The 19253-nt window shown below is 44.6% G+C and overlaps 1 protein-coding gene across 2 annotated transcripts in view; it reads left to right on the top strand.

The window, feature by feature from the left end:
* Positions 1 to 19253, top strand: part of KIFAP3 (kinesin associated protein 3) — a 1278226-nt gene that overhangs the window by 513750 nt on the left and 745223 nt on the right. For both annotated transcript variants that reach the window (XM_069641307.1, XM_069641308.1), the window contains one exon: positions 11404 to 11512. In XM_069641307.1, the coding sequence (XP_069497408.1) occupies positions 11404 to 11512 (109 nt within the window). The remainder of the gene's footprint in view (positions 1 to 11403; positions 11513 to 19253) is intronic.

The raw sequence follows: 19253 nt of genomic DNA, 5'->3' as shown, positions 1-19253 counted from the left end.
TATTTTCCAGTTCCAGGGTTCTTGACCCACTTATTATCACTCTAATGTGTGTCCGGGTACCAGACTTGCAATATTCTGAGCTGCTTTGTTTACTCGCCTGCCAAGCAGCTGTCCTCTCATGGACTGTCTCTCTTTCTCTCACAGGGTCCATATGGGTACAGGTCCCAGACTCGCAATGCAGCATTGTATCCGCTGGGCTTACTCCCCTGCCAAGCATACAACTCTTCCTTGTAGGCTTCTTTAACAATCGGGGTCCCAGACCCTCTTACACTTGGCTTCTCATATGGGTGCGGGTCCCAGACTCGCAATTCAATATCGTATCTGCTTCATTCACTCTCCTGCCAAACATACGATTCCTGTTTCTCAATCCTGGTTATTCTCAGGGTCAAAGACCCTCTTATACTTTAACTTTCATATGGGGGCAGGTACCAGACACGCAATCTCTTCTCAGGCTCCCAGACCCTCTCATTCTAGCTTCTGCCTTTACCCCCTTGCTTACCTGGACCTCTAGCATCACTCATGTAACCCGCGTATCTGTTTGTCTCTTCCGTGCAGGTGCCAGCATTTCCCAAGCAGCTGCGCCCCTTCTCGAAGGTCCGGTAGCGTTCGGGTAACCGGGGTCTGCATTGGCTCTGCAGACGTCTGAGTAGTCTCAGCTGCGAGTCTGCTCGCTCAGGCGCTTTGCCGGGCCTGGGGCGCCCAAAGGTTCAACTTGGCAGTAGTCCTTTCATCCTGGACCAATTCCGGGTTCTCCTCTGTTCACAGCTTCCTTTTTGGCTCTCGCCAGCTGCACAGCAACCGCAGATCCCCTCGGAGGCCAGCTCTCTCTCTGTGTACCAGCTGAGCTGTGCTTAAAGTCCCACGCTGGGTTGTTGTGTTGCTTTTGGCCAATCGCATACCGCAAGAAGCTAGACCACTCACTCTGGTCCTCTAGAGTGATCCTTGGACTCCCAGCCATCATCATCTTCACAGTACTTGCCTTCAAACCAAATGAAGCATACTTTGGATTTTCTGGTATTTTCGTCTTGTGAAGTATATTAGGCTGACTGACTTGACGACAGAACACATTGGTTCTATCTAAAGTGGGGGAAGCAGGATTTGGCGTTGGAGAAGGGGTTGGGTGTAATCAAGCGGGGTTATACCGTGTTCTCTGAGAATGGTTGTCCCCATTCCCGTAAGGGGCTTCCTTCCCCATGTGATCCTCCCTCAGTGCACCACCCACAGGGTAATTATTGTGCTGTGGATGCACATCCCTGGCCCCATGGGAAAGGTCTCTCCCTAGAGGAGAAGGGATGATATCCTCAGATCCATTACAGCGCCCAGACAGCTTCCTTAAAGCCAAACTAGAAAGCAAGAGAGTACAGATGATTTCTCCTCAGGGAAAGAAAGCGAAAAAGAACAAAGGTAAAAATCAATACCTTTGGGCGGGAAGTAACACCACATATCGAGTACCCGCCACCCTTCTAGGTAAACAAATATGGGTCACTCTGGATAGTGGAAGTAGGCGATAGCCATAAAATGAGCTACTTGAACAGGGTTGGGAAAAGTAAACAAAAAGGAAAAAGTGGCTTTTATCCATGGCCATGTAGAAAAACACCCACAGGCCCAGACTCCAGTTACCATCATGGGAGAAGACCTATGATTGAAGGTAGCAGTGATCCCCAACCTACCAACACAGTTGCTCATAGACAGTAACATCCCACGCTATCACCAGTGGATGACCCGAATTGCCGAGATACAAAACGGAAGTATTCTCACCCTAACTCGAGCATATTCTCACCCTGACTTGAGCATATTCTCACCCTGACTTGAGCATTTCCCCAAGCAACACCAAAGACCCTGACATTTTCTTTAGATGGGGGAAGCAACCAACATAAGGGGAAGGGTATGTGACGAATCTGCAGATGTCGTCCCTTCTCCCATACGGGAGCGCCTTCCGATGAGGCCAGGGTGGTGAGGTCACTACCCAACAGTCCCCCTGGGAGTGGTGCTTGGTGGGATGATTGCATGGGGAGGGATTCTCCCTATGGGATTAGGGATGGCCTTGAGCGAACATGGTATCCTCATAACACTTCTACTCTTATCACACCGTCCCAAAATCCTCCCTCCCCTAGTATCCCTGTGTTTTTGCCAGTCCATACATTTTGAAAACAAAGAGATGAAAAGGATACCAACTGACATATTACAAAATCTGGAAGGCGATATTGTGACGAGTAGGAGCTGCAGAAGCATGAAGATGACTTCTCCAACTACGAGAAACATTCTTGACTTTTGCAATCTCCTATTGGACGAGAGACAATTTAAATAGAAGAGGGAAGTTCAAACATGGTGTCTGACCCTTTCCCAAGGAGCCAGAGAGCAGCACACTGAACGGGAGAGGAGAACCAGGCATATCGAGGCAAGGAGCGGGTCGTCGCTCGCCAGGAGAGTGCCCGGCTGGAACTTTGGGCTACCGAGACCCCAGACCACCTTGGTACCAGAAGGAAGCGAGAAGGAGCTCCGCGATCCGAGAAACAGATAGGACCGCGAAACCTGCATAGGGAAGCAGAGACAAGCAGAGATGCAGAGCAGTCCAGGAACAGTCACACAAGACCCGACGAGGACGGAATCCGGGTGCACCAGAATCTAAGGTGCGCGGGTTAACTGACAGGGTGTTGGGGAGAATCCTCTGTTTTAGGCTGAATTTCCTAACCTAGTGAGTCCCCCAGCAGCTTTGCTGGATTTTCGGTTTTTCTTTCTCCTGCCCAGAGTGAGACTCTTTTACCCTCACTCTTGGGCATGATTTGAGTGTGTTTCTTTGAATCTAGATGTGTTTAATGGGCTATGGGGTCTTTTACTCCATAGGGCTTCATGTGTTTTTGTGATGTGTGTTACACAGCACCCTCAGTGCAGTGACACAGGGGTGTCATAGTGACCCCCCAGTATAGACTCCATACCCTGGGACTGACTACTGTCTCCCAGGGCATGTAAAGTCACCATTGACTTTACTAGTCTTAAATTCTGAACAGAACCAGTACAAACAATCATATTGTGGACGTACTGGCTGGGGCAATTCAATTGCCCCGGGGTCTGTTAGTCGAGGGGGCACGTCTCCGCCCCCCTTGATCAAGTTTTGGCTGGTGGCAGTGGATACTACTTTTTATATTCTACCGCAAATATTTTCCTATGGGATTTCCCATTGTTTTAGGCTACTACCTTTTATTTAATTATTTATGGTAGCCTCGAACATACCGCCGGTTTATTTAATTAATATTGATTCTCCGGTTGGTATTTTTTGTCAAAACTTGATTCAAAAATGGCGTTTGTGTTCTCTTCTGTGACTCCAACCCAAGTCGAGCCCTTTATTCCACTTTTTGGTGAGCTTCTCCACAGAAGCCCTCCAAAGTGGTGCCACTCTGTCTGGGGTACTTAGGAGGGGTGGAGGGAAATTTAGCACCCTGGACAGAGTAGCCTAGGCAACTCAAGTCGCACGCCATCCTGATTGGCCCACCCCTTAGCATGTCTGAGTGACAGCTAGGCTGAGTGAATGGGGGTTTGCTGCATAAAAGCAGGGCTTTGGGGACTGGAACTTCAGAAGTCGCCACAGGACCTAAGAATCCGACGAGGGAGAAGCTGAGCCGACCTGCCACGACACCACCACCGGTGGAGCCCTGCTGGACCACCTCACCACTTTTCCCAACGACAGAGAAGATCTCCCGCCGGAGAGTCTTCTTCCTTTGACTGGTGGGGATAACCAGTTTCACCGTCTTTTCGCTTTCCCGACGTACCTCGTGGCAGCCTTGCCCGTGCCAAGCACCCCGGCAACTGGGTTACCACGTTTTACCACGACCGCGAAACAAAGGCACCACCTTTAACCAGAAAACTCAGCGGCTGGTTTCTTCCCTGGTAGTGCAACGACCTTCATCTTTCCTCCAAGTCGAGATCTTCTCTTCCCCTGTACAACGACGCAACTTGCAACCACTACCAGGAACAACTGCCACCGCTGGAGGATCCTTCCCACTTAAGGTACTGTGTCCCGCCTGGCTTCCCTTGCTACTGACTGTACGGGGTAGATTTAGCCCCCGGCTTTCGAACCTGGGTTAGTCTGGGACACCCTGGCTAAACTCTCCTAAAGCCTCTCTAAACTCTTTTTGAACCCTCTGCAAGACTTTCTAAGCCTAGTGTAACTGTGTGATCTTGGGCGCATTTGTGCTCTGCTCTCTCTAAGAGTGGGCCCAGCCTTTGGACTTTGGCTCACCAGTGACTTTTGCTCTTGTGCCTTGCTAACAGTGTTCCTGAATCTTAGAGTGGTGTACCTTTCTATATTCTGTCTTTTTCCCTCCCTTTCTCACAAACTTATTGGAGTGCAATCTAGTTAAGCGCTCACCTCTATATGAAAATAAGTGGTGTTTTACTGTGACTTATCTGATAAGAAAAAAAGGGGTGTATATATTACAATAGTAACTGTGTTTAGAATATTTTACAATAAGAGTGCTGGAGTGTTTCAACTGTGTTTTTTTAAATAAATTATTATATACTTTGATACCAAAGCTCTGGTCAGTGTTTGCTTGTATTATTGTATCTGAGTGCCTATTGTGTATACTTTGCATACTACCTAACTCTTCTTGAGGGAAGTCTAGACTGCTCAGCCACAGCTACCAGGTAAATCGAGCAACAGTAACCAGAAAGGAATGAAGTGGGTGAGAGAAGCCACAAGCCAAGAGTCTGGGACCCGAGCGAAACAAAAGCTCCCTGGGATTCGTATTCACTGTTTACACATAAAGGGGTCTGGGACCCAAAAGAAGAACAGTGGAAAAACCAATACAAAAGGGTCTGGAACCAGAGAGAAGTAAAGTGGAAAAGCCAATACAAAAGGGCCTGAGACCCACAGAGGATACCTGCCAGGATAGTGTACCAGGCATCCAGTTTGGAACTGTGTGAGACAAAAAAGGTGAGTCTAGGACACACATCCATATGACAGTTATCAACGTAGCTCTCTTCATCGTCACAGTACCTAAGAAGGTAGTGAGCCAGGTACAAGGTGAATTTGATGAACATTGTGATAAAGTTCTGAGAGGAGGGAGGTATCCTCTTAGCTTATGCTATACATTGACCAGGGGTAGGGAGTCATTCCCCCTGGAAAGGAATTGTGTAATAAAGTGCTAACAGAAGGGAGGCACCTCCTTGGCTTGTGTTACACCTTGACCACGGCAAGGGCGATGTTCCCTCTACTACTGAGAACTTTGTTTTGGAACTTAGTGAAAGCCTGAGAAAGACATGGGCAAAGGAGATATTCCCCCTGGTTTTGAAAACATGTTATGCTATATCCCTGTGAGGATCCGAGAAAGTCTAGAGGAAGGGTGACATCCCTCTGGATCAAGAAGATCAACCGTTTCTTTAATTTAGTTTCAAGTGTAAGGGATGGGAATAGGTTTGACACAGGACAGTGGACTATTTGCTTTGGACAGACATTCTGACATTGCCATTAGTATTTAGTTGTGTTAGGGAAACCCATCGTAGTCATAGGGACAGAAAGGGTTTTCCTTAATTTCTGTTTAAGTATTTGCCAGTTCAGTTAGCTTGTACCATGTTAACCAAGGGTTCAATAAAATGTTGATCCAGAAGAAAACAAGTCGATACCTTGATATTAGGCTAACAAAGTCATAAATATATATGTAATGTGTATATTATTTTAGTGAGGGTGAGGACAGTATACAAGTATGATTGTGAGCTTTTTGAGACACCAGTAACCAGTAAACAAAAGTTATACACATTAGTATTCTATGCAAATAAATCAGTGAAGCATTTGGTAACATGGGAATACAAAAACAACTGAATGTATGTTGTTGCTGGGAATACTTGAAGAGTCTTTATCTTCCTTAAAAAAATAAGGTACCTCTCACATTGTCAAGTCTGATAAGCACTTTGAATGTCAGGCTTCTCAAATCAAATTTCCTATCCAAGTCTCCCCCTCTATTTTATATCCTTTATGAATTTGACTATGAAAGGGTCAGTTTTATACATCCAGCCTTTTAAAACCTTTTTCCAAATCACTGAAATTATGCCAAGAAGTCAGATTCCAGGTGGCCCAGTGTTTCTGAAACAAGTCAGTGAAATATGTTTTTTACTTTATTTTTGTCAAGTACAACCCCTCGCACCCGCTTTTCAGAGATCTATTGCTAAGGGAATTATATTTAATAACAGTGGGGCAGAAGTTCACCTAACATTTTGGTTTGTTGAATTAAATCACATATATGGTCTTCTCATCCACTTTGGATCTAGATAATGATATGGTATCCTGCTCTGGACTCCTTCCAACTTCACTGGAAATCCTTTCCGGGCACAGCCCTCCTTCCATTCTGCAATTTTGGTATAAGCTCCTCATGCCAAATTGGGTTTATGCCAGCTGGCAATTAGAATTATTCACTTCCTCTTTTTCATAGAAACATAAATGTTTAAACTAGGCTGAATTCCCCCCACAAGCATCATTATCATTTGACATGGATTTTGGTTTGGGGGGGTCATTTGATTGGTTTCTTTCCCTTTCCCACCCTCACACATGCCCACCTCGTTTCCATTTGCCCATTGCATTTGATCTGTGTCATAAGTGGGAGGTATCAGCGGCAATCTAGCCCCCATCTGGAGGGAGAACTGACACTCAGCTGAACTATTCATTATATTCATTTTCATTATACTCCTCTGCATGAGCATGTAATATTGGGTGGGGGTGTTATAGTCTGATTCCCAAAAATATTCTGAATTCCAGGATAATTTGTGTTTTTTTCACTTTGTGCATAATGGAGTTATTGATACAAACAGAATATGCATAAATGGTACATTAAAAAAAATGAATTCATGGTATGCATTTCATTCGTTAGATTACGCTGAATTAAGATAAATACTTTTATCTTAATTTCAATTGGACAAATGCTTCAAAAGTTATTGCTTTCGATGTTCATTTGTTCTGTGCACATTTTAAGTCAACTTCTACTGTACATCAGCTTAGTTTCATATTTGTTGCCTGATATTATCAATAGCAGCCATCTGCTGCTTAGAAGCCTATTTCACTCCACCGAGGAATGGTACAATACTTTATTCTTCATTAATTCTGGCTTCATGGAAAAGGTGTCAATTCTTCGTGTCAAGGGCTTATGGACCTCTGTAGGAATCGGTTTCTGATAAACACTTAACCTGCCAGGGAAATTGTAATTTGTAATCGTAATGGTTTTATATAACTAGGCTTAGAAGTACAAGATTTGGCTGAATTTCAACTCGTAATGTCTGTATTTCATGTTATAAGTTTGAAACCAAGAAACATTAACCTGAACAAAAAGTTTGTTTGTTTGATTTATATAGCGCACCGAACCCTGGGGTATCTGGGCACATTGCAGACGGTTACAAATTGGAATGGACAAGGTTACAGGCAATGCATACAGTATGTACAAAACAAAAGAAAATACAAATACAGTAGAATAGCACATTTAAGAGTTATAGACTGTAGTTAGATAGAAAAGAACATTGTACGACAGTTGGCAGTAAGTGAGAAGCTATTTCTCCTAAAGTTAGGGTAGGAATGGTCCTAAAGTGAGGGAAGGAATGGTCCGATCTTAGAGAGGGTGGGAGTGTGTTACAAAGCTGAGCCGCAATAACTGGGAAACTGCTCCCCCTGATTTTATTTTGTTTGTACCTGGGAACTACCAGGCAAGAGGAGTTTGCCGACCTGGTGAGGCGTGTTGATGATTTTATCACAATGTTCTCAGTAATGTAAAGTGAGGCTGCATGATTGATATATTTGTGGGATAATGACAGTCTTAAGCTGAATTTGGTCTTTGATGGAGAGCCATTTATTCTGCCCCCTCGTCTCCAAGATGTGTTCTCTCCTCAAAATACTCAGAGCAGTTCTAAGTACATTGTTTTGAAGGATTTGGAGTTTATTGACAATGTACTTACTTGCACCTAAGTATAGTGAATTGCAATAATCCAATTTTGACAGGATGAGGGCTCTGGCTAGGATAAGACAACTTTCTTTAGAGAGAAAGGGTTTGCAGGCCCGAGTATATGCTGTTGCCGAGGCTGTGGAATTGACCTGTTTAGGTAGGTTTAGGGCTGAGTCTAGGTACAAGTCTAGCATTTTTACCTTCTTTTACCACTTTAATGTTATACCTCTCAACATCGACGGGAATATTTGTTATGTTTGTTGAGGTCAGCTGAGGATCCTAGTATTAGGAGCTCCGTTTTATCGTCATTCAGACGGTGGCCATGGGAGGCCATCCATGCCTGAATGATTAGATACATTTTATTCACTCGGGCCACATCAGTATCATGGTTTCCAGTGAGATGTATGAGGATCTGGGTGTCATCTGCATAATTAGTGTAGGTGACACCCTGATCAAGGTCGTCAAACAGAGGCTTCGTGAAAATGTTATGCATTGTCGGTGAAACGCAAGAGCCTTGGGGTTCTCAACATGGTATTGGAATTGGGTCAGCTGACACCGAAGGACAGAAGACTCTCATGGTCCTGTTGTTTAAAAACGATTGGATCCATGCTATCGCGTCCTGGGAGAAATGAGCTGCTGAGGCCAGGTGATTACATAACACTTTGTGGTACATAACATCGAAAGCGGCAGAGAAATCCAGAAGTAATAGCAGTGCAGTTTTCACGTGTCTTTAAGTTCATCAATCTGGGTCTTTAGATCAATCAGCGCAGTTTCGGTGCCATGTTGTGGCCTAAAGCTAGAATGTTGAATCCCTAAGAGGTGATTAGTCTCTAGGTATTCCTGAATCTGAAGGTATGCTACCTTGTCTAGGGACAGTGCCGGATGAGGAGGAGGCGTTGATTAATTTTGAGCTAAAAGGCGCCAGGTCTCTGGCGGCATCTTTGATTATCTGTTCTGCTTATCGTACATGCATTGAGCTAAGTAGTATGTTAATAGTGGTCTGAAGATTATTGGGCTAATGAGCTATGAATGTCCGTTTTAAGGTTTATGAGAGTTTTAATTCTATTTAAGTTCACAGTTTGTATGAATTATCATGATTTCAATACTGCATGACAAGCATTCTGTCACATTTAAAAGATAAATTGTTTAGTTTTCACCAGTCCTACTACTACTAATAATAATTAAGCAATAGGTTATCTAGCAACAGATACCAATAATAATGCTGTGATTTAGAATGAGTTTTCTCAATTTAAATCTCCACGATTTCATTTTCTTTGTCACTGAAACCTGCTCTTCAGATTACACCTTCAATGGAACCAAACATGTCTAAACATCAGAATAATGTTTTTCAATAATTTCGACAGTATCCACATTTTTAGCAATTAACACAGTAGATACATATCCATCATGTGTTGTGCAAATAGAAATCAATCTACTTTAAATGGTATATGTAAGATAACAAGATAGACATTGTTAACTCTTTTATATACCTTTGGGTAGTGCATACCAATACATTGTCTTGGAAAGAACATAAAATGAAAAACCTCAATAAAGCTAAACTAATGCATGTTTTAGGGAGAATGAACATCAAGAATTTAGGTTTTGGTACAACTTCTAATTGATGCTTGCAGACTGAAAGGGGTCTCCACAATACTTTGTGGTTTTGAGGTGTGGTTGTATCAAAGCTCAGCCTGGCTAAAGAAGTGGGAGGGGTCATGATGGAGACCTGAACCTTCCTAGATCCAAGCCATTGAAGTACATATATCTGTTACTTGTATTTTGCTTTTTCATGGCCATGTGGGGAGAACCCTTATACTTCCGCTTCCCCGGCCCCTGGCAAAACAAGTTGTTGGACTCAGACAGGCAAGAAGGCACACTTAGACTAATTGTTATAGTAAAAATGAAAAAGGCTCGTTATAGGCCCTTTATTCACTCCCTATTTAAAACTCAACATACGTGAACAAACATATAAACAGATATATAAAGACATATAATAAAATGGCATCACCGTTAGCAAAGACGCAGAAGACACCTTCATCTTGTCCACTACGACACTTCTTATTACCAGAGCACGTAGGCGAAGAGATCACTCGTACTAACGGGATCTGAGGCGGAGCGTCCTCCCTCTCAGCGAAACTGCATCACCCAGGGGTCCAAGTTCTAACTGCCTTCCACAGAATGCCCTCTTCTCTTTGCGAGGGCATGTCCCTGCCCTTCTCAGTTGTGTCTGCCCTTGGCCGAAGAGCAGATCACAAGTGGAAAGGGCAGAGTGGAAGAAACCAGTCAGGAGTGGAGAAACCCAGCACCCCTCTCCTTGCATTCATTCCCAGAACCCCTTATTATGCACCTGCAGGACGCTCCGACTCCCTCCCTGTATTCGTCCTTCAGTGGACAATACAATAACTATTCTCCACAGTAAGTCCACTCAGCAACAATACTCATGTAGTTATGTGACCTTGCTCTGCTTTTGCTACTGAAATGCTTGTTTATTTTACGAGTCCCGTGGAAGCGCAGGCTTTTATTACTGTGATGGGAGATGGGTGTCCACGCGCACCAACGAACATGTTATTTTAGCTCGCATTTCGCACAAGCATTACACTTGGTCTTGCTTCAAATGAGGCTCAAGTTGTAGTTTGTGCTCACACATTCTTACACAGGATTTGGTAAGCTGGACCAAACTGTTTTCTAGTTTTTCTCAAATAAGAGGTAACATATCTTAGTATAAGACTCATTTGTGTAGCAAAGTAGGACATATTTGCAAATGTTAGGTGTAACATTAGAAGATATTGACTACATTACTTCAAATCTTTACTAAAACAGAATATCTATGTGACCTATTACTCTGAGAACCTTGCTCATTTTGGGGGGAACAATAATGGCTGCAGCATACGTAAAACCTCCACCTGAAACAATGTATTGTGTTTCCAAATTCTAAGTGGTGTACAATTTGAAGGCATGTGTTTTATCTTGGCATCTACTTTGGATGTTACTGGAGCTTGGTCTAGTATTCCTGGAAAAGAAAGCTAATGTTGATTTATGTAGGGACTGGTCTGGTGTAATTGAAATACTATATCATGTAATGATGGATTGTGGTGGCTACATGCACAGTTAGAAAACTGTATATCTCAGCACAGTTGTTAAAATGTGAATGCGCGGTTGTTGACTACTGAAACTTACTAATGAAGGAGGAAGAACTTGCAGTTGATTTTTCTGGTATAAGTCTATGGAATTCACTAACAATCCAATTAGACATACTTCGTCCTATACTACTTTCTTTGATATTTTATTGGGACTACCGGCCACACAATTTTATTTTGTATTAATTGTTTTTGGAGTCATTTCTTCTATTCCAATATTACATTCTGTATTCTTTCTTTCTTTTAATACCAGAAGCAAACCTGTGTAACTACTTTATACAAAAAGAGAAACACATTCATGCAATATATTACATTAAAAAGTTTAATATTTTCTAAATCTTTTGTTTCAGTTGATGAAAATGATGTTTGAGTGTTCTGATGACCGCATTGACCTAGAACTAATATCATTCTGCATTAATCTTGCTGCTAATAAGAGGAATGCTCAACTTATCTGTGAAGGTATGAAACCTTTCTCTGGTGGAGTATCCAATAACATTGAGGGCACTTTTTTATTAAACCTTTTTGAAATGTATTATATAGATATTTTGAAAATTACCATCCATTCAATAAGTGTTTGCAGTATGCATAGTATAATTTGTATACACATAAAGTGTACATTTGAGATAATGACTTCACTACCAGTCCTCAATCTTCCCATTTGTGATGTATCTTGCCATCAATGTTTGACACATGTTCTTACTAGGTTATTGGGCCCTCCCATCTCATCCTACATGAACCTTAAGCGACAGTGACTTTTATTGGGGTGATGGTGGACAGCTTCCTCCCCAAGCTAGTATATGATGAGCGTGGGGCAGAATAGGAACAGCGGTACCCTAGTACCCTCTACGTAGCCCCCATGAACGGGCAGGCGACAGTCACTGAAAGGCTCCAATGACAAGCCACTGAGGCCCCCTGACTTAAGTAAGGCCTGCAATCTATCCCTGTCAAGTAGCCCTGAAACCTCAGGGACCATCATTCCCTCCCCTTTCACAAAGCACCTTTTAGTAGCGACACTGATCAGTATCAGCAAAACCTAAAGTACATTGCATGAGAAATTACATTTGCGTGCCGAAGAGCATTACAATAACCAGTGCCATTTATTAACTATTGCACTACCTCGCATGTATGCTTGCACAATCATCAGTCGTTGGCAGAAATCTCCCACGCGGCTCTTGAATTGAGTCTACATAGGATCACAGATTGCAGAGACACTAACAGTAACTCTTGCTCTTTGAAGGGCAACCACAATGGTAGCAGGAGAGCTTAAATTCTTTCCCCCACAATTACAAACATTTTCAAGTGCCGGCCTCATTGGAGCAGCTCTCATGGCTCTCGGCAGCTTATATAGTGGACCAGCCTCTTGGTCCACCTCCCAATTCAGATGTTAAGTGTTGGGAAGGAGATATGATCTTCCCACACCCCCAAGAGGTTTAGAATAAGGCAAAGACTGCTATATATAAGAGACCGGGGGGGGGTGCCTTTAGAGGTTTCTACACAATCATATTATTGCATGCTCTATAGATATAGTGCACATGCAGGAACAAACGCCATCTTAGATATTAACAGCCATGTTGGAATGTAAGGCCTAAGCGCAGCAGCATGCATCTCAGGCATAGGCCGCGAACATGAGGAAAGGAATAGGGTATTTCCCGGGGACTGATGAAAAAGACCAGAGCTACAGAGATCCATAAACCCTTAATTGTCTAAAAATGTTGCCAGCCTTTGTGCCCTGGGAAGAATGTGCCCTGGGAAGAATGTGCCGTGCAAGGCCATGAGAGTAGGGCTGAGTATCTTTGTATGCAACGATCCCATGAGAAAGAGGGTACGGGCCTTCAACCCCCACCAGTCCCAATTCTAAGTTATAGGACCCAAATGCCCCAGCTTTAGGACCTTTTGAATTCCAAGGTACCAGCCAGCCCCAGACCACTGATCATAAACCTGTTAGACCCCAGATTGATCAAAAAGATCAGAAAGCAGGGCTATCCTGCCTTCACTTCTAGGTCCCGTGATTTGTGCTGCGAGGTGCTGGGAGTGATGAAATTATAACCCAGAACGAGGGTAAAAGACCTTTTAGAGGTGCCGGCTTGTCTGGGAGCGAGTGAAGTGTGTGAGTTAGTATGACCTCTGCCTCCCCCCGGGCCCCTGTCTGCTCGTACCAGGTGTTCTGCTACATAGATAGAGATGTGTTTAGTTTGCAAATAATTGCCAATTACTCAGCTTGTGACCAATGACGAATGCAGCATCACCAAGGTGGAAGAAGATGGACAGACAGGGCTGGGACCCAATGGCCTGGCCTCCCCTATGGAGCAGGCAGCCTATGTACAGGGTCTCACCAACCAGTTGCGTGGGTTTCTACTGTATGTAATGATGTCACTGATGATGCTCTGTACCTTCATAATGTGCTGCTCTTGCAGAGTTTGCCAGAACGTTCCGCGACCGCAGAGTTCTTTGTTGACGCTTTTCACTTTTGTGTCAAAATAAACCTTGTTATCCTTGCAAGAGGTGTATTGGGCCTTTTCCCCTAGAGGGTTGTATTTTCTTCTGATGTGAGCGTATCGGGGGATCTCCTACAATCAAGGATATACAGCTTCGGCAACGCTATAAGCCTCAAGGCCCTGAGTTGTTCCTTAATTGCACTAAATGCTGATTCAGAGGAATTCATAAATAATATTATAACCACTTAGAGTTCGCTAAAGTTTGTACACCGGGGGCCAAAAGGAAAGTAAAAAACAGTTCTGTCTCGCTAAATAGTCGAAATTGTTCAGGAATGTTCATAAGAGCCTCAGTGGATGCTGATGAGATGTAGTTTGATCTTCTCCAGCATTGGATCTTTCATGGATTCACATATTGTGAATATTGCTCGTTGTCAGGCTGGCAATCCCTGGTTACTTTGATTTAGTAATTTTCCTTTGGAAAAACTTGACACCTTGAGCGTCTCATCGACTTTGTTGTGGCTGCTTTTGGTCCCCACCAATAGGACGTCGAGTGTATAGCTCCGCCCCAGTAGCTTCCCATCAGATTTCAACCGTCTTTCGAGCTGGTAGGATTCCTCATGTTCTTCTCTCCTGAAAGAACATAAAATTCCACACAAAATTAATATTTGTTCAACTTATTCTCCAACCGGAGCAACCAACGACTCCTCTATGATCCTGTTTACGACCATGGAGACTGTTGGACTGAAAAAGTCCTTGTTCAGGCCCTGTAACACTTGCGGCCAAAAGAATGTGTACGAAGGTGACGGGCATGCAGATTGTCTATACGTCCTCTACCCTTACCATTCCCCAGAGGAATATGAAATCTGGCAGGTTTTTCACAGAAAACCCTTAAAGACAGAAACCATCGCCTCATTTGTTGGCTTAATGAAGGGGCATATGTGGCGTCGGAAGCACGTTCATCAAGGAGCGGGAGAGCTACCTATCCCTCTGACAAGAGATCACCATCAGGTCACAGGTCCAAGTCTGAAGAACCTTTGGTGAAGAAATCAAACAAGGGTGAGCCAAAATCAGCCACGAGCCACGATAAGGTCACACACCCCTCTCCTGTCAAAAAAACACCTGGTAGCGGTGAGGGGTCCCATTCTGGGTCTAAGCACTTGTCCAAAGCCCCATTGACGAAGACGCCATCAGAAAAACCAACGCATAAAGGCTCACGCCTGTCGACTAGAACCACGTTGCACTCCTTGAGAAGGTCCTCTCCGACAACGGACAAACACAAATCCAAGTCGTCCACGAAGACCCCGCCTTTGTCCGCAAAAAACAAATACCATTCGTCCTCAGAGTCTCGCACTTCTAAAGAAGGTCACATATCTTCTTCTAGGCAAGAGTCGTCCACGAAGCACCCTCCGATGACGAAATCAACGACGACATTGGAACATCACTCGTCGACGACCCCCTTGTCGACAACCAAAAAACACAAATGTCCAGGAATAAGGTTTCACTGCCATCACCCCATCAACCATTACCACTACTGAAGCCACGGAATCACCTATCCACCTATTACAACAGGACAGTAAATCATCTGGCAAAGGAATACTAAAAATACTGACAAGGGTTCTTGTAGAGCACAGACATCATCCTTCAGGGGTGTCTCCTGTAAGCTACCCCGTCATCATGCCAGATGACATCTTACAGCATGAAATCACTTCAGATTTCGAGCCACCAGCAGAGGAGTGCCCAGGGGGTCACAGACTCCGATCCGGAGGAAGGCATGTCCCAACCTCATATTCAGGACAAACCTTCTGATCGCCTTCGATCAAAGGGAGAGAAAACGCCTCTAAGAATTCATAACATACCACCTACTCTACCATCAACACCTTGACTCCACAATAGCCCCTTTTAAACCTGCAATCCTTGCTCTCCCAGCAAGTGCTTTCCACTCTACAAACACTGCTGTGACAACTCAATGCCAGGCTTCCACCTAGTCAGCCGCAGGGGGTTCATCTATGCAGGAAAGACCAGGGTCCACCAGGTCAGCAGCTACAAAGGGATCCAGGGCATTCTTCCAGGCACCAAGACAAACGTCCAAGAGCCCAATCTCCTCCTAGACCTCCACCTCTATGAAGGGATAGTCCGGGAATTCGCAAACAAGAGAGGGGGAACTAGTAGATACAGACCAAGACACAGGTCCAGGGGACACAAACTCTACCGCTTCTTAATCTCCTCGCAGAGATGATACGTGGGATCCGGATGACTCGGATCAAGATGCGCAACGTAGTCCTGCTCAACCCTCTCCTCCAGATGACATTGGGGCCTTTCACTCCATAGTAACTAAGGCATGCCAGGAATTCGGCTGAACTCTTGCAGAAGAAAAGAAAGGCTGCTTTCTTTTTTACCACCTGGGTAAGCGCAGAAAGGCTGTGTTTTTATAAACATCCTAGATCATGTTTGGAAAGAAGGCCTACATACTCGCAAACACCCATTCTCTTAACCGGCCCTTTAAGGGAGACTTTACAAAATATGTAAGGCACCAGACACAACACCAAAATGTCTCACCTCGCAGCCCTCTCCAGGATGTGTAGGTGGCAGCAGGTCGCAAGGCACGCATGCAACACAAATCTACCCCTCCCCCAGAAAATGAAGGGAAAAAAATGGATGCCTTTGGTAAGAAAAAGCTCACCATTGGGGCAACAACAGTCAAAACGGCCAATGCCCTTGCAATAATTGCTCGCTATGATCGAGAAATGTGGCATCGCTTGGCTCCTATACTATAGCACTTGCCAGAGCAACAACGTAAAGAAGCCATGATACTGGTGCATGAAAGCGAGGAGGCCTCAAACCACAGCATTACCATTGCAGTGGATCTCGCAGAAACAGGATTCAAGCAAATTTGTGATGGGATTGTCGTCAGAAGACAAGGATGGCTATGTTGCACCCATTTCAGACAGGAGGTACAACATAAGGTGGTTGACATGCCGTTTGAGGGAGAAAACATTTTTGGTGACAAAATCGAGAGGCCCGCAAAATGATGAAAGCAGACTGCAATACTGCTAAGTCACTAACATCCCTAAAGGGCAGAAGGTCTTTTCTTTCCTTTTGAGGTGCCTCGGGTCACTCTAGGTTCTCATACTCAAAGGACAACAAAAACTATGCCAGATACTACTCCCAGTGTTACAGGAGAAACTACCAGTGCACGCAGCGCAGCAGGGACTATCACCAGGGACAGGGCAAACGAGACAGCGCAAAGTCCAGCAATGACTGCCTCAGGGTGACACAGGTGGGAGGAAATGTGGCGTTTCATCAGTGGCAAGCAATTACAAAATACAGATGGGTGCTGGATGCCATCCAGCACGGCCGCTTGTTGGAATTCAAACGCACACAGAAACCGTTACCTCCCATAAAGGTATTTCACCCGCACCTTCCAATTTTACAACAGGAAGTGCGTCAAATGTTAAAGAAATGGGCAATCGAAATAGTTCCTCATTCTTCAAAGGGAAAGGGAGTATACTCTAGATATTTCGTTGTCAAGAAACTGGACGGAAAGTGGTGTCCAATCCTGGACTTGCGAGAGTTAAACAAAAACATGAAAAACCAAAGATTCAAGATGGTCACACTACAAGACGTCATAAAGGCGGTACAACCCCATGAATATCTAGCGACCCTAGACCTCAAGGACACGTAATTCAACATCCTGATACATCCAAGACACGAAAGTATCTCAGATTGAAGGTCGGCGAAAAACATTAACAATTTCGAGTACTTCCATTTGGCCTAAAATCAGCCCCCAGGACGTTCACCAAATGATTGGCACCAGTGGCAGCTTTTCTCAGTAAACGGGGCCACCACGTCTACCCATACCTAGACGACTGGTTGGTTTGAGGTCCAACATTTCAACAAACCACGGTTTCTCTGAGACAAATGGAAGCCCTTTTCCAACAATTGGGATTTGCAATCAATTATGCCAAATCTTGCACAGTTCCATCCAAAGGTTTGGTATTGCTGGGCGCACAATTTCGCAAGGACCAAAGCCTCGTCAAACCCTCGTCCGACAGAGTGAACAAATTAATAACCCTGACAAATTCCTTCACTACAAACAGAAAAATCACCTTGTGCAAATACATGGCTCTACTAGGGACCATGCTGTCCTGCATTCCACTAATACCAGGCTATTGCAGGCTAAACATGCAACCGGTACAAAGATTTCTGGCTACCAGATGGTCCCAAACACACGGGTCCTGGTCAGACAAAATAACCATCACCCGGTCTCTCTCAAACTCACTACAATGGTGGACAGTCCCCAACAACACCTCGAAAGGGATGCCCCTTGAGGAACCCAATTACCATCTCACAAACGTAACCGATGCTTCCCTGGCGGGGTGAGGAGTTCACCAAGACAAGCACCAGGTCAAAGGGCTGTGGACCCCCGAAGAATCTATTCTCCACATAAATGTGCTCGAGCTGTGTGCAGTACACTGGGCCCTAAAGTCTTTCCTCTCTAATCAGGAATTCAGTTATGCGAGTCCTCACGGACAATACAACTACAGTATTTTATCTGTGCAAACAAGGCGGAACACGGTCAAATACCCTGTCTCAGGAAGCGCAGACCATTTGGCACGGAGCCATTTCACAACAACATTCTGTTGCAAGTCTTCCACCTCCCAGAGATACAGAACAAACAAGCGGACACCCTCAGCAAGGATTTGTCGCAGTCCCACAAATGCCAACTACACAACAACCAAGTATCCAACATCTTCTCAACATGGGGTCCTCCTGCTCTGGACCTCTTTGCCACTCAGGGTAACAAGCAGTGCAAGAAATTTGCGAGCAGGATTCCACATCCCGACTCTGAAGAGGACACATTCTCGTTGCCATGGACTGGCATGTTCGCATATGCGTTCCTTCAATTCCCTCTCATCAGGAAAACAATCCAGATGATATGCAAATATCACTGCAAAATATTTCTGGTACCACCGTACTGGCCCAGACAAACCTGGTTCTCGGACCTCCTTCAACTGACGACGGACAATCCAATCCATCTAGGATCGCACGCCAATCTCCTATCGCAGAAGGACGGGGTAATTCTACATCACGACCCGGGCTCCTGATCATGCTGAATATGGCCACTTAAACATCCTGCAAGACTGCCAGTGCATTCTAGCTGCAGCTAGGGCTCCGTCCACTAACACTAACATTTTCTACAACCACAAATGGAAAAGATTCTGTACATGGTTTGCGCAGCAGCCCAACCTTCAACCACTAACCATAAACCCTCAACAGGTACTTCCCTACTGTCTCAAATTGGCAAACTAATCTCTAGCGATCTCCTCTATACAGGTACACTTAGCTGCAAAATTCACAAGGAAAAGCGGATCATCTCCTCTTTACAGCGATAGGCTACTCAAACACTTCCTAAAGGACTCTTTCACACTTTTGCTCCAAAGAAAATAATTCCACCGGTATGGAGCCTGAATCTGGTCCTGTCCAGTCTCATGAGAACTCCTTTCATACCTTTCTCAACAGCATACATTAAGTTTGTCACATGGAAAGTGGCATTCTTAATTGCCGTTACTTCCTCCAGACAAGTCTCTGAACTACAGCCTTTAGTGGTGGACCCTCCGTATCTCAGATTCGCAAAGGACAAGGTAATGCTTTCCACCAATCTTCACTTCATTTTAAAAGTGCAATCGGAATTTCACAAGAATGCAACCATAACCCTGCCTACATTCTTTCAAAACGCCACTTCCCCAGCAGAGAGAGCCCTGTAC

This window comes from Ambystoma mexicanum, chromosome 1q (assembly GCF_040938575.1).
Source record: "Ambystoma mexicanum isolate Mex_15411 chromosome 1q, UKY_AmexF1_1, whole genome shotgun sequence".
Classification (NCBI taxonomy): domain Eukaryota; kingdom Metazoa; phylum Chordata; class Amphibia; order Caudata; family Ambystomatidae; genus Ambystoma; species Ambystoma mexicanum.
Note: the sequence above shows the minus strand (reverse complement) of the source record. Positions and strands in the feature narration are given on the sequence as shown.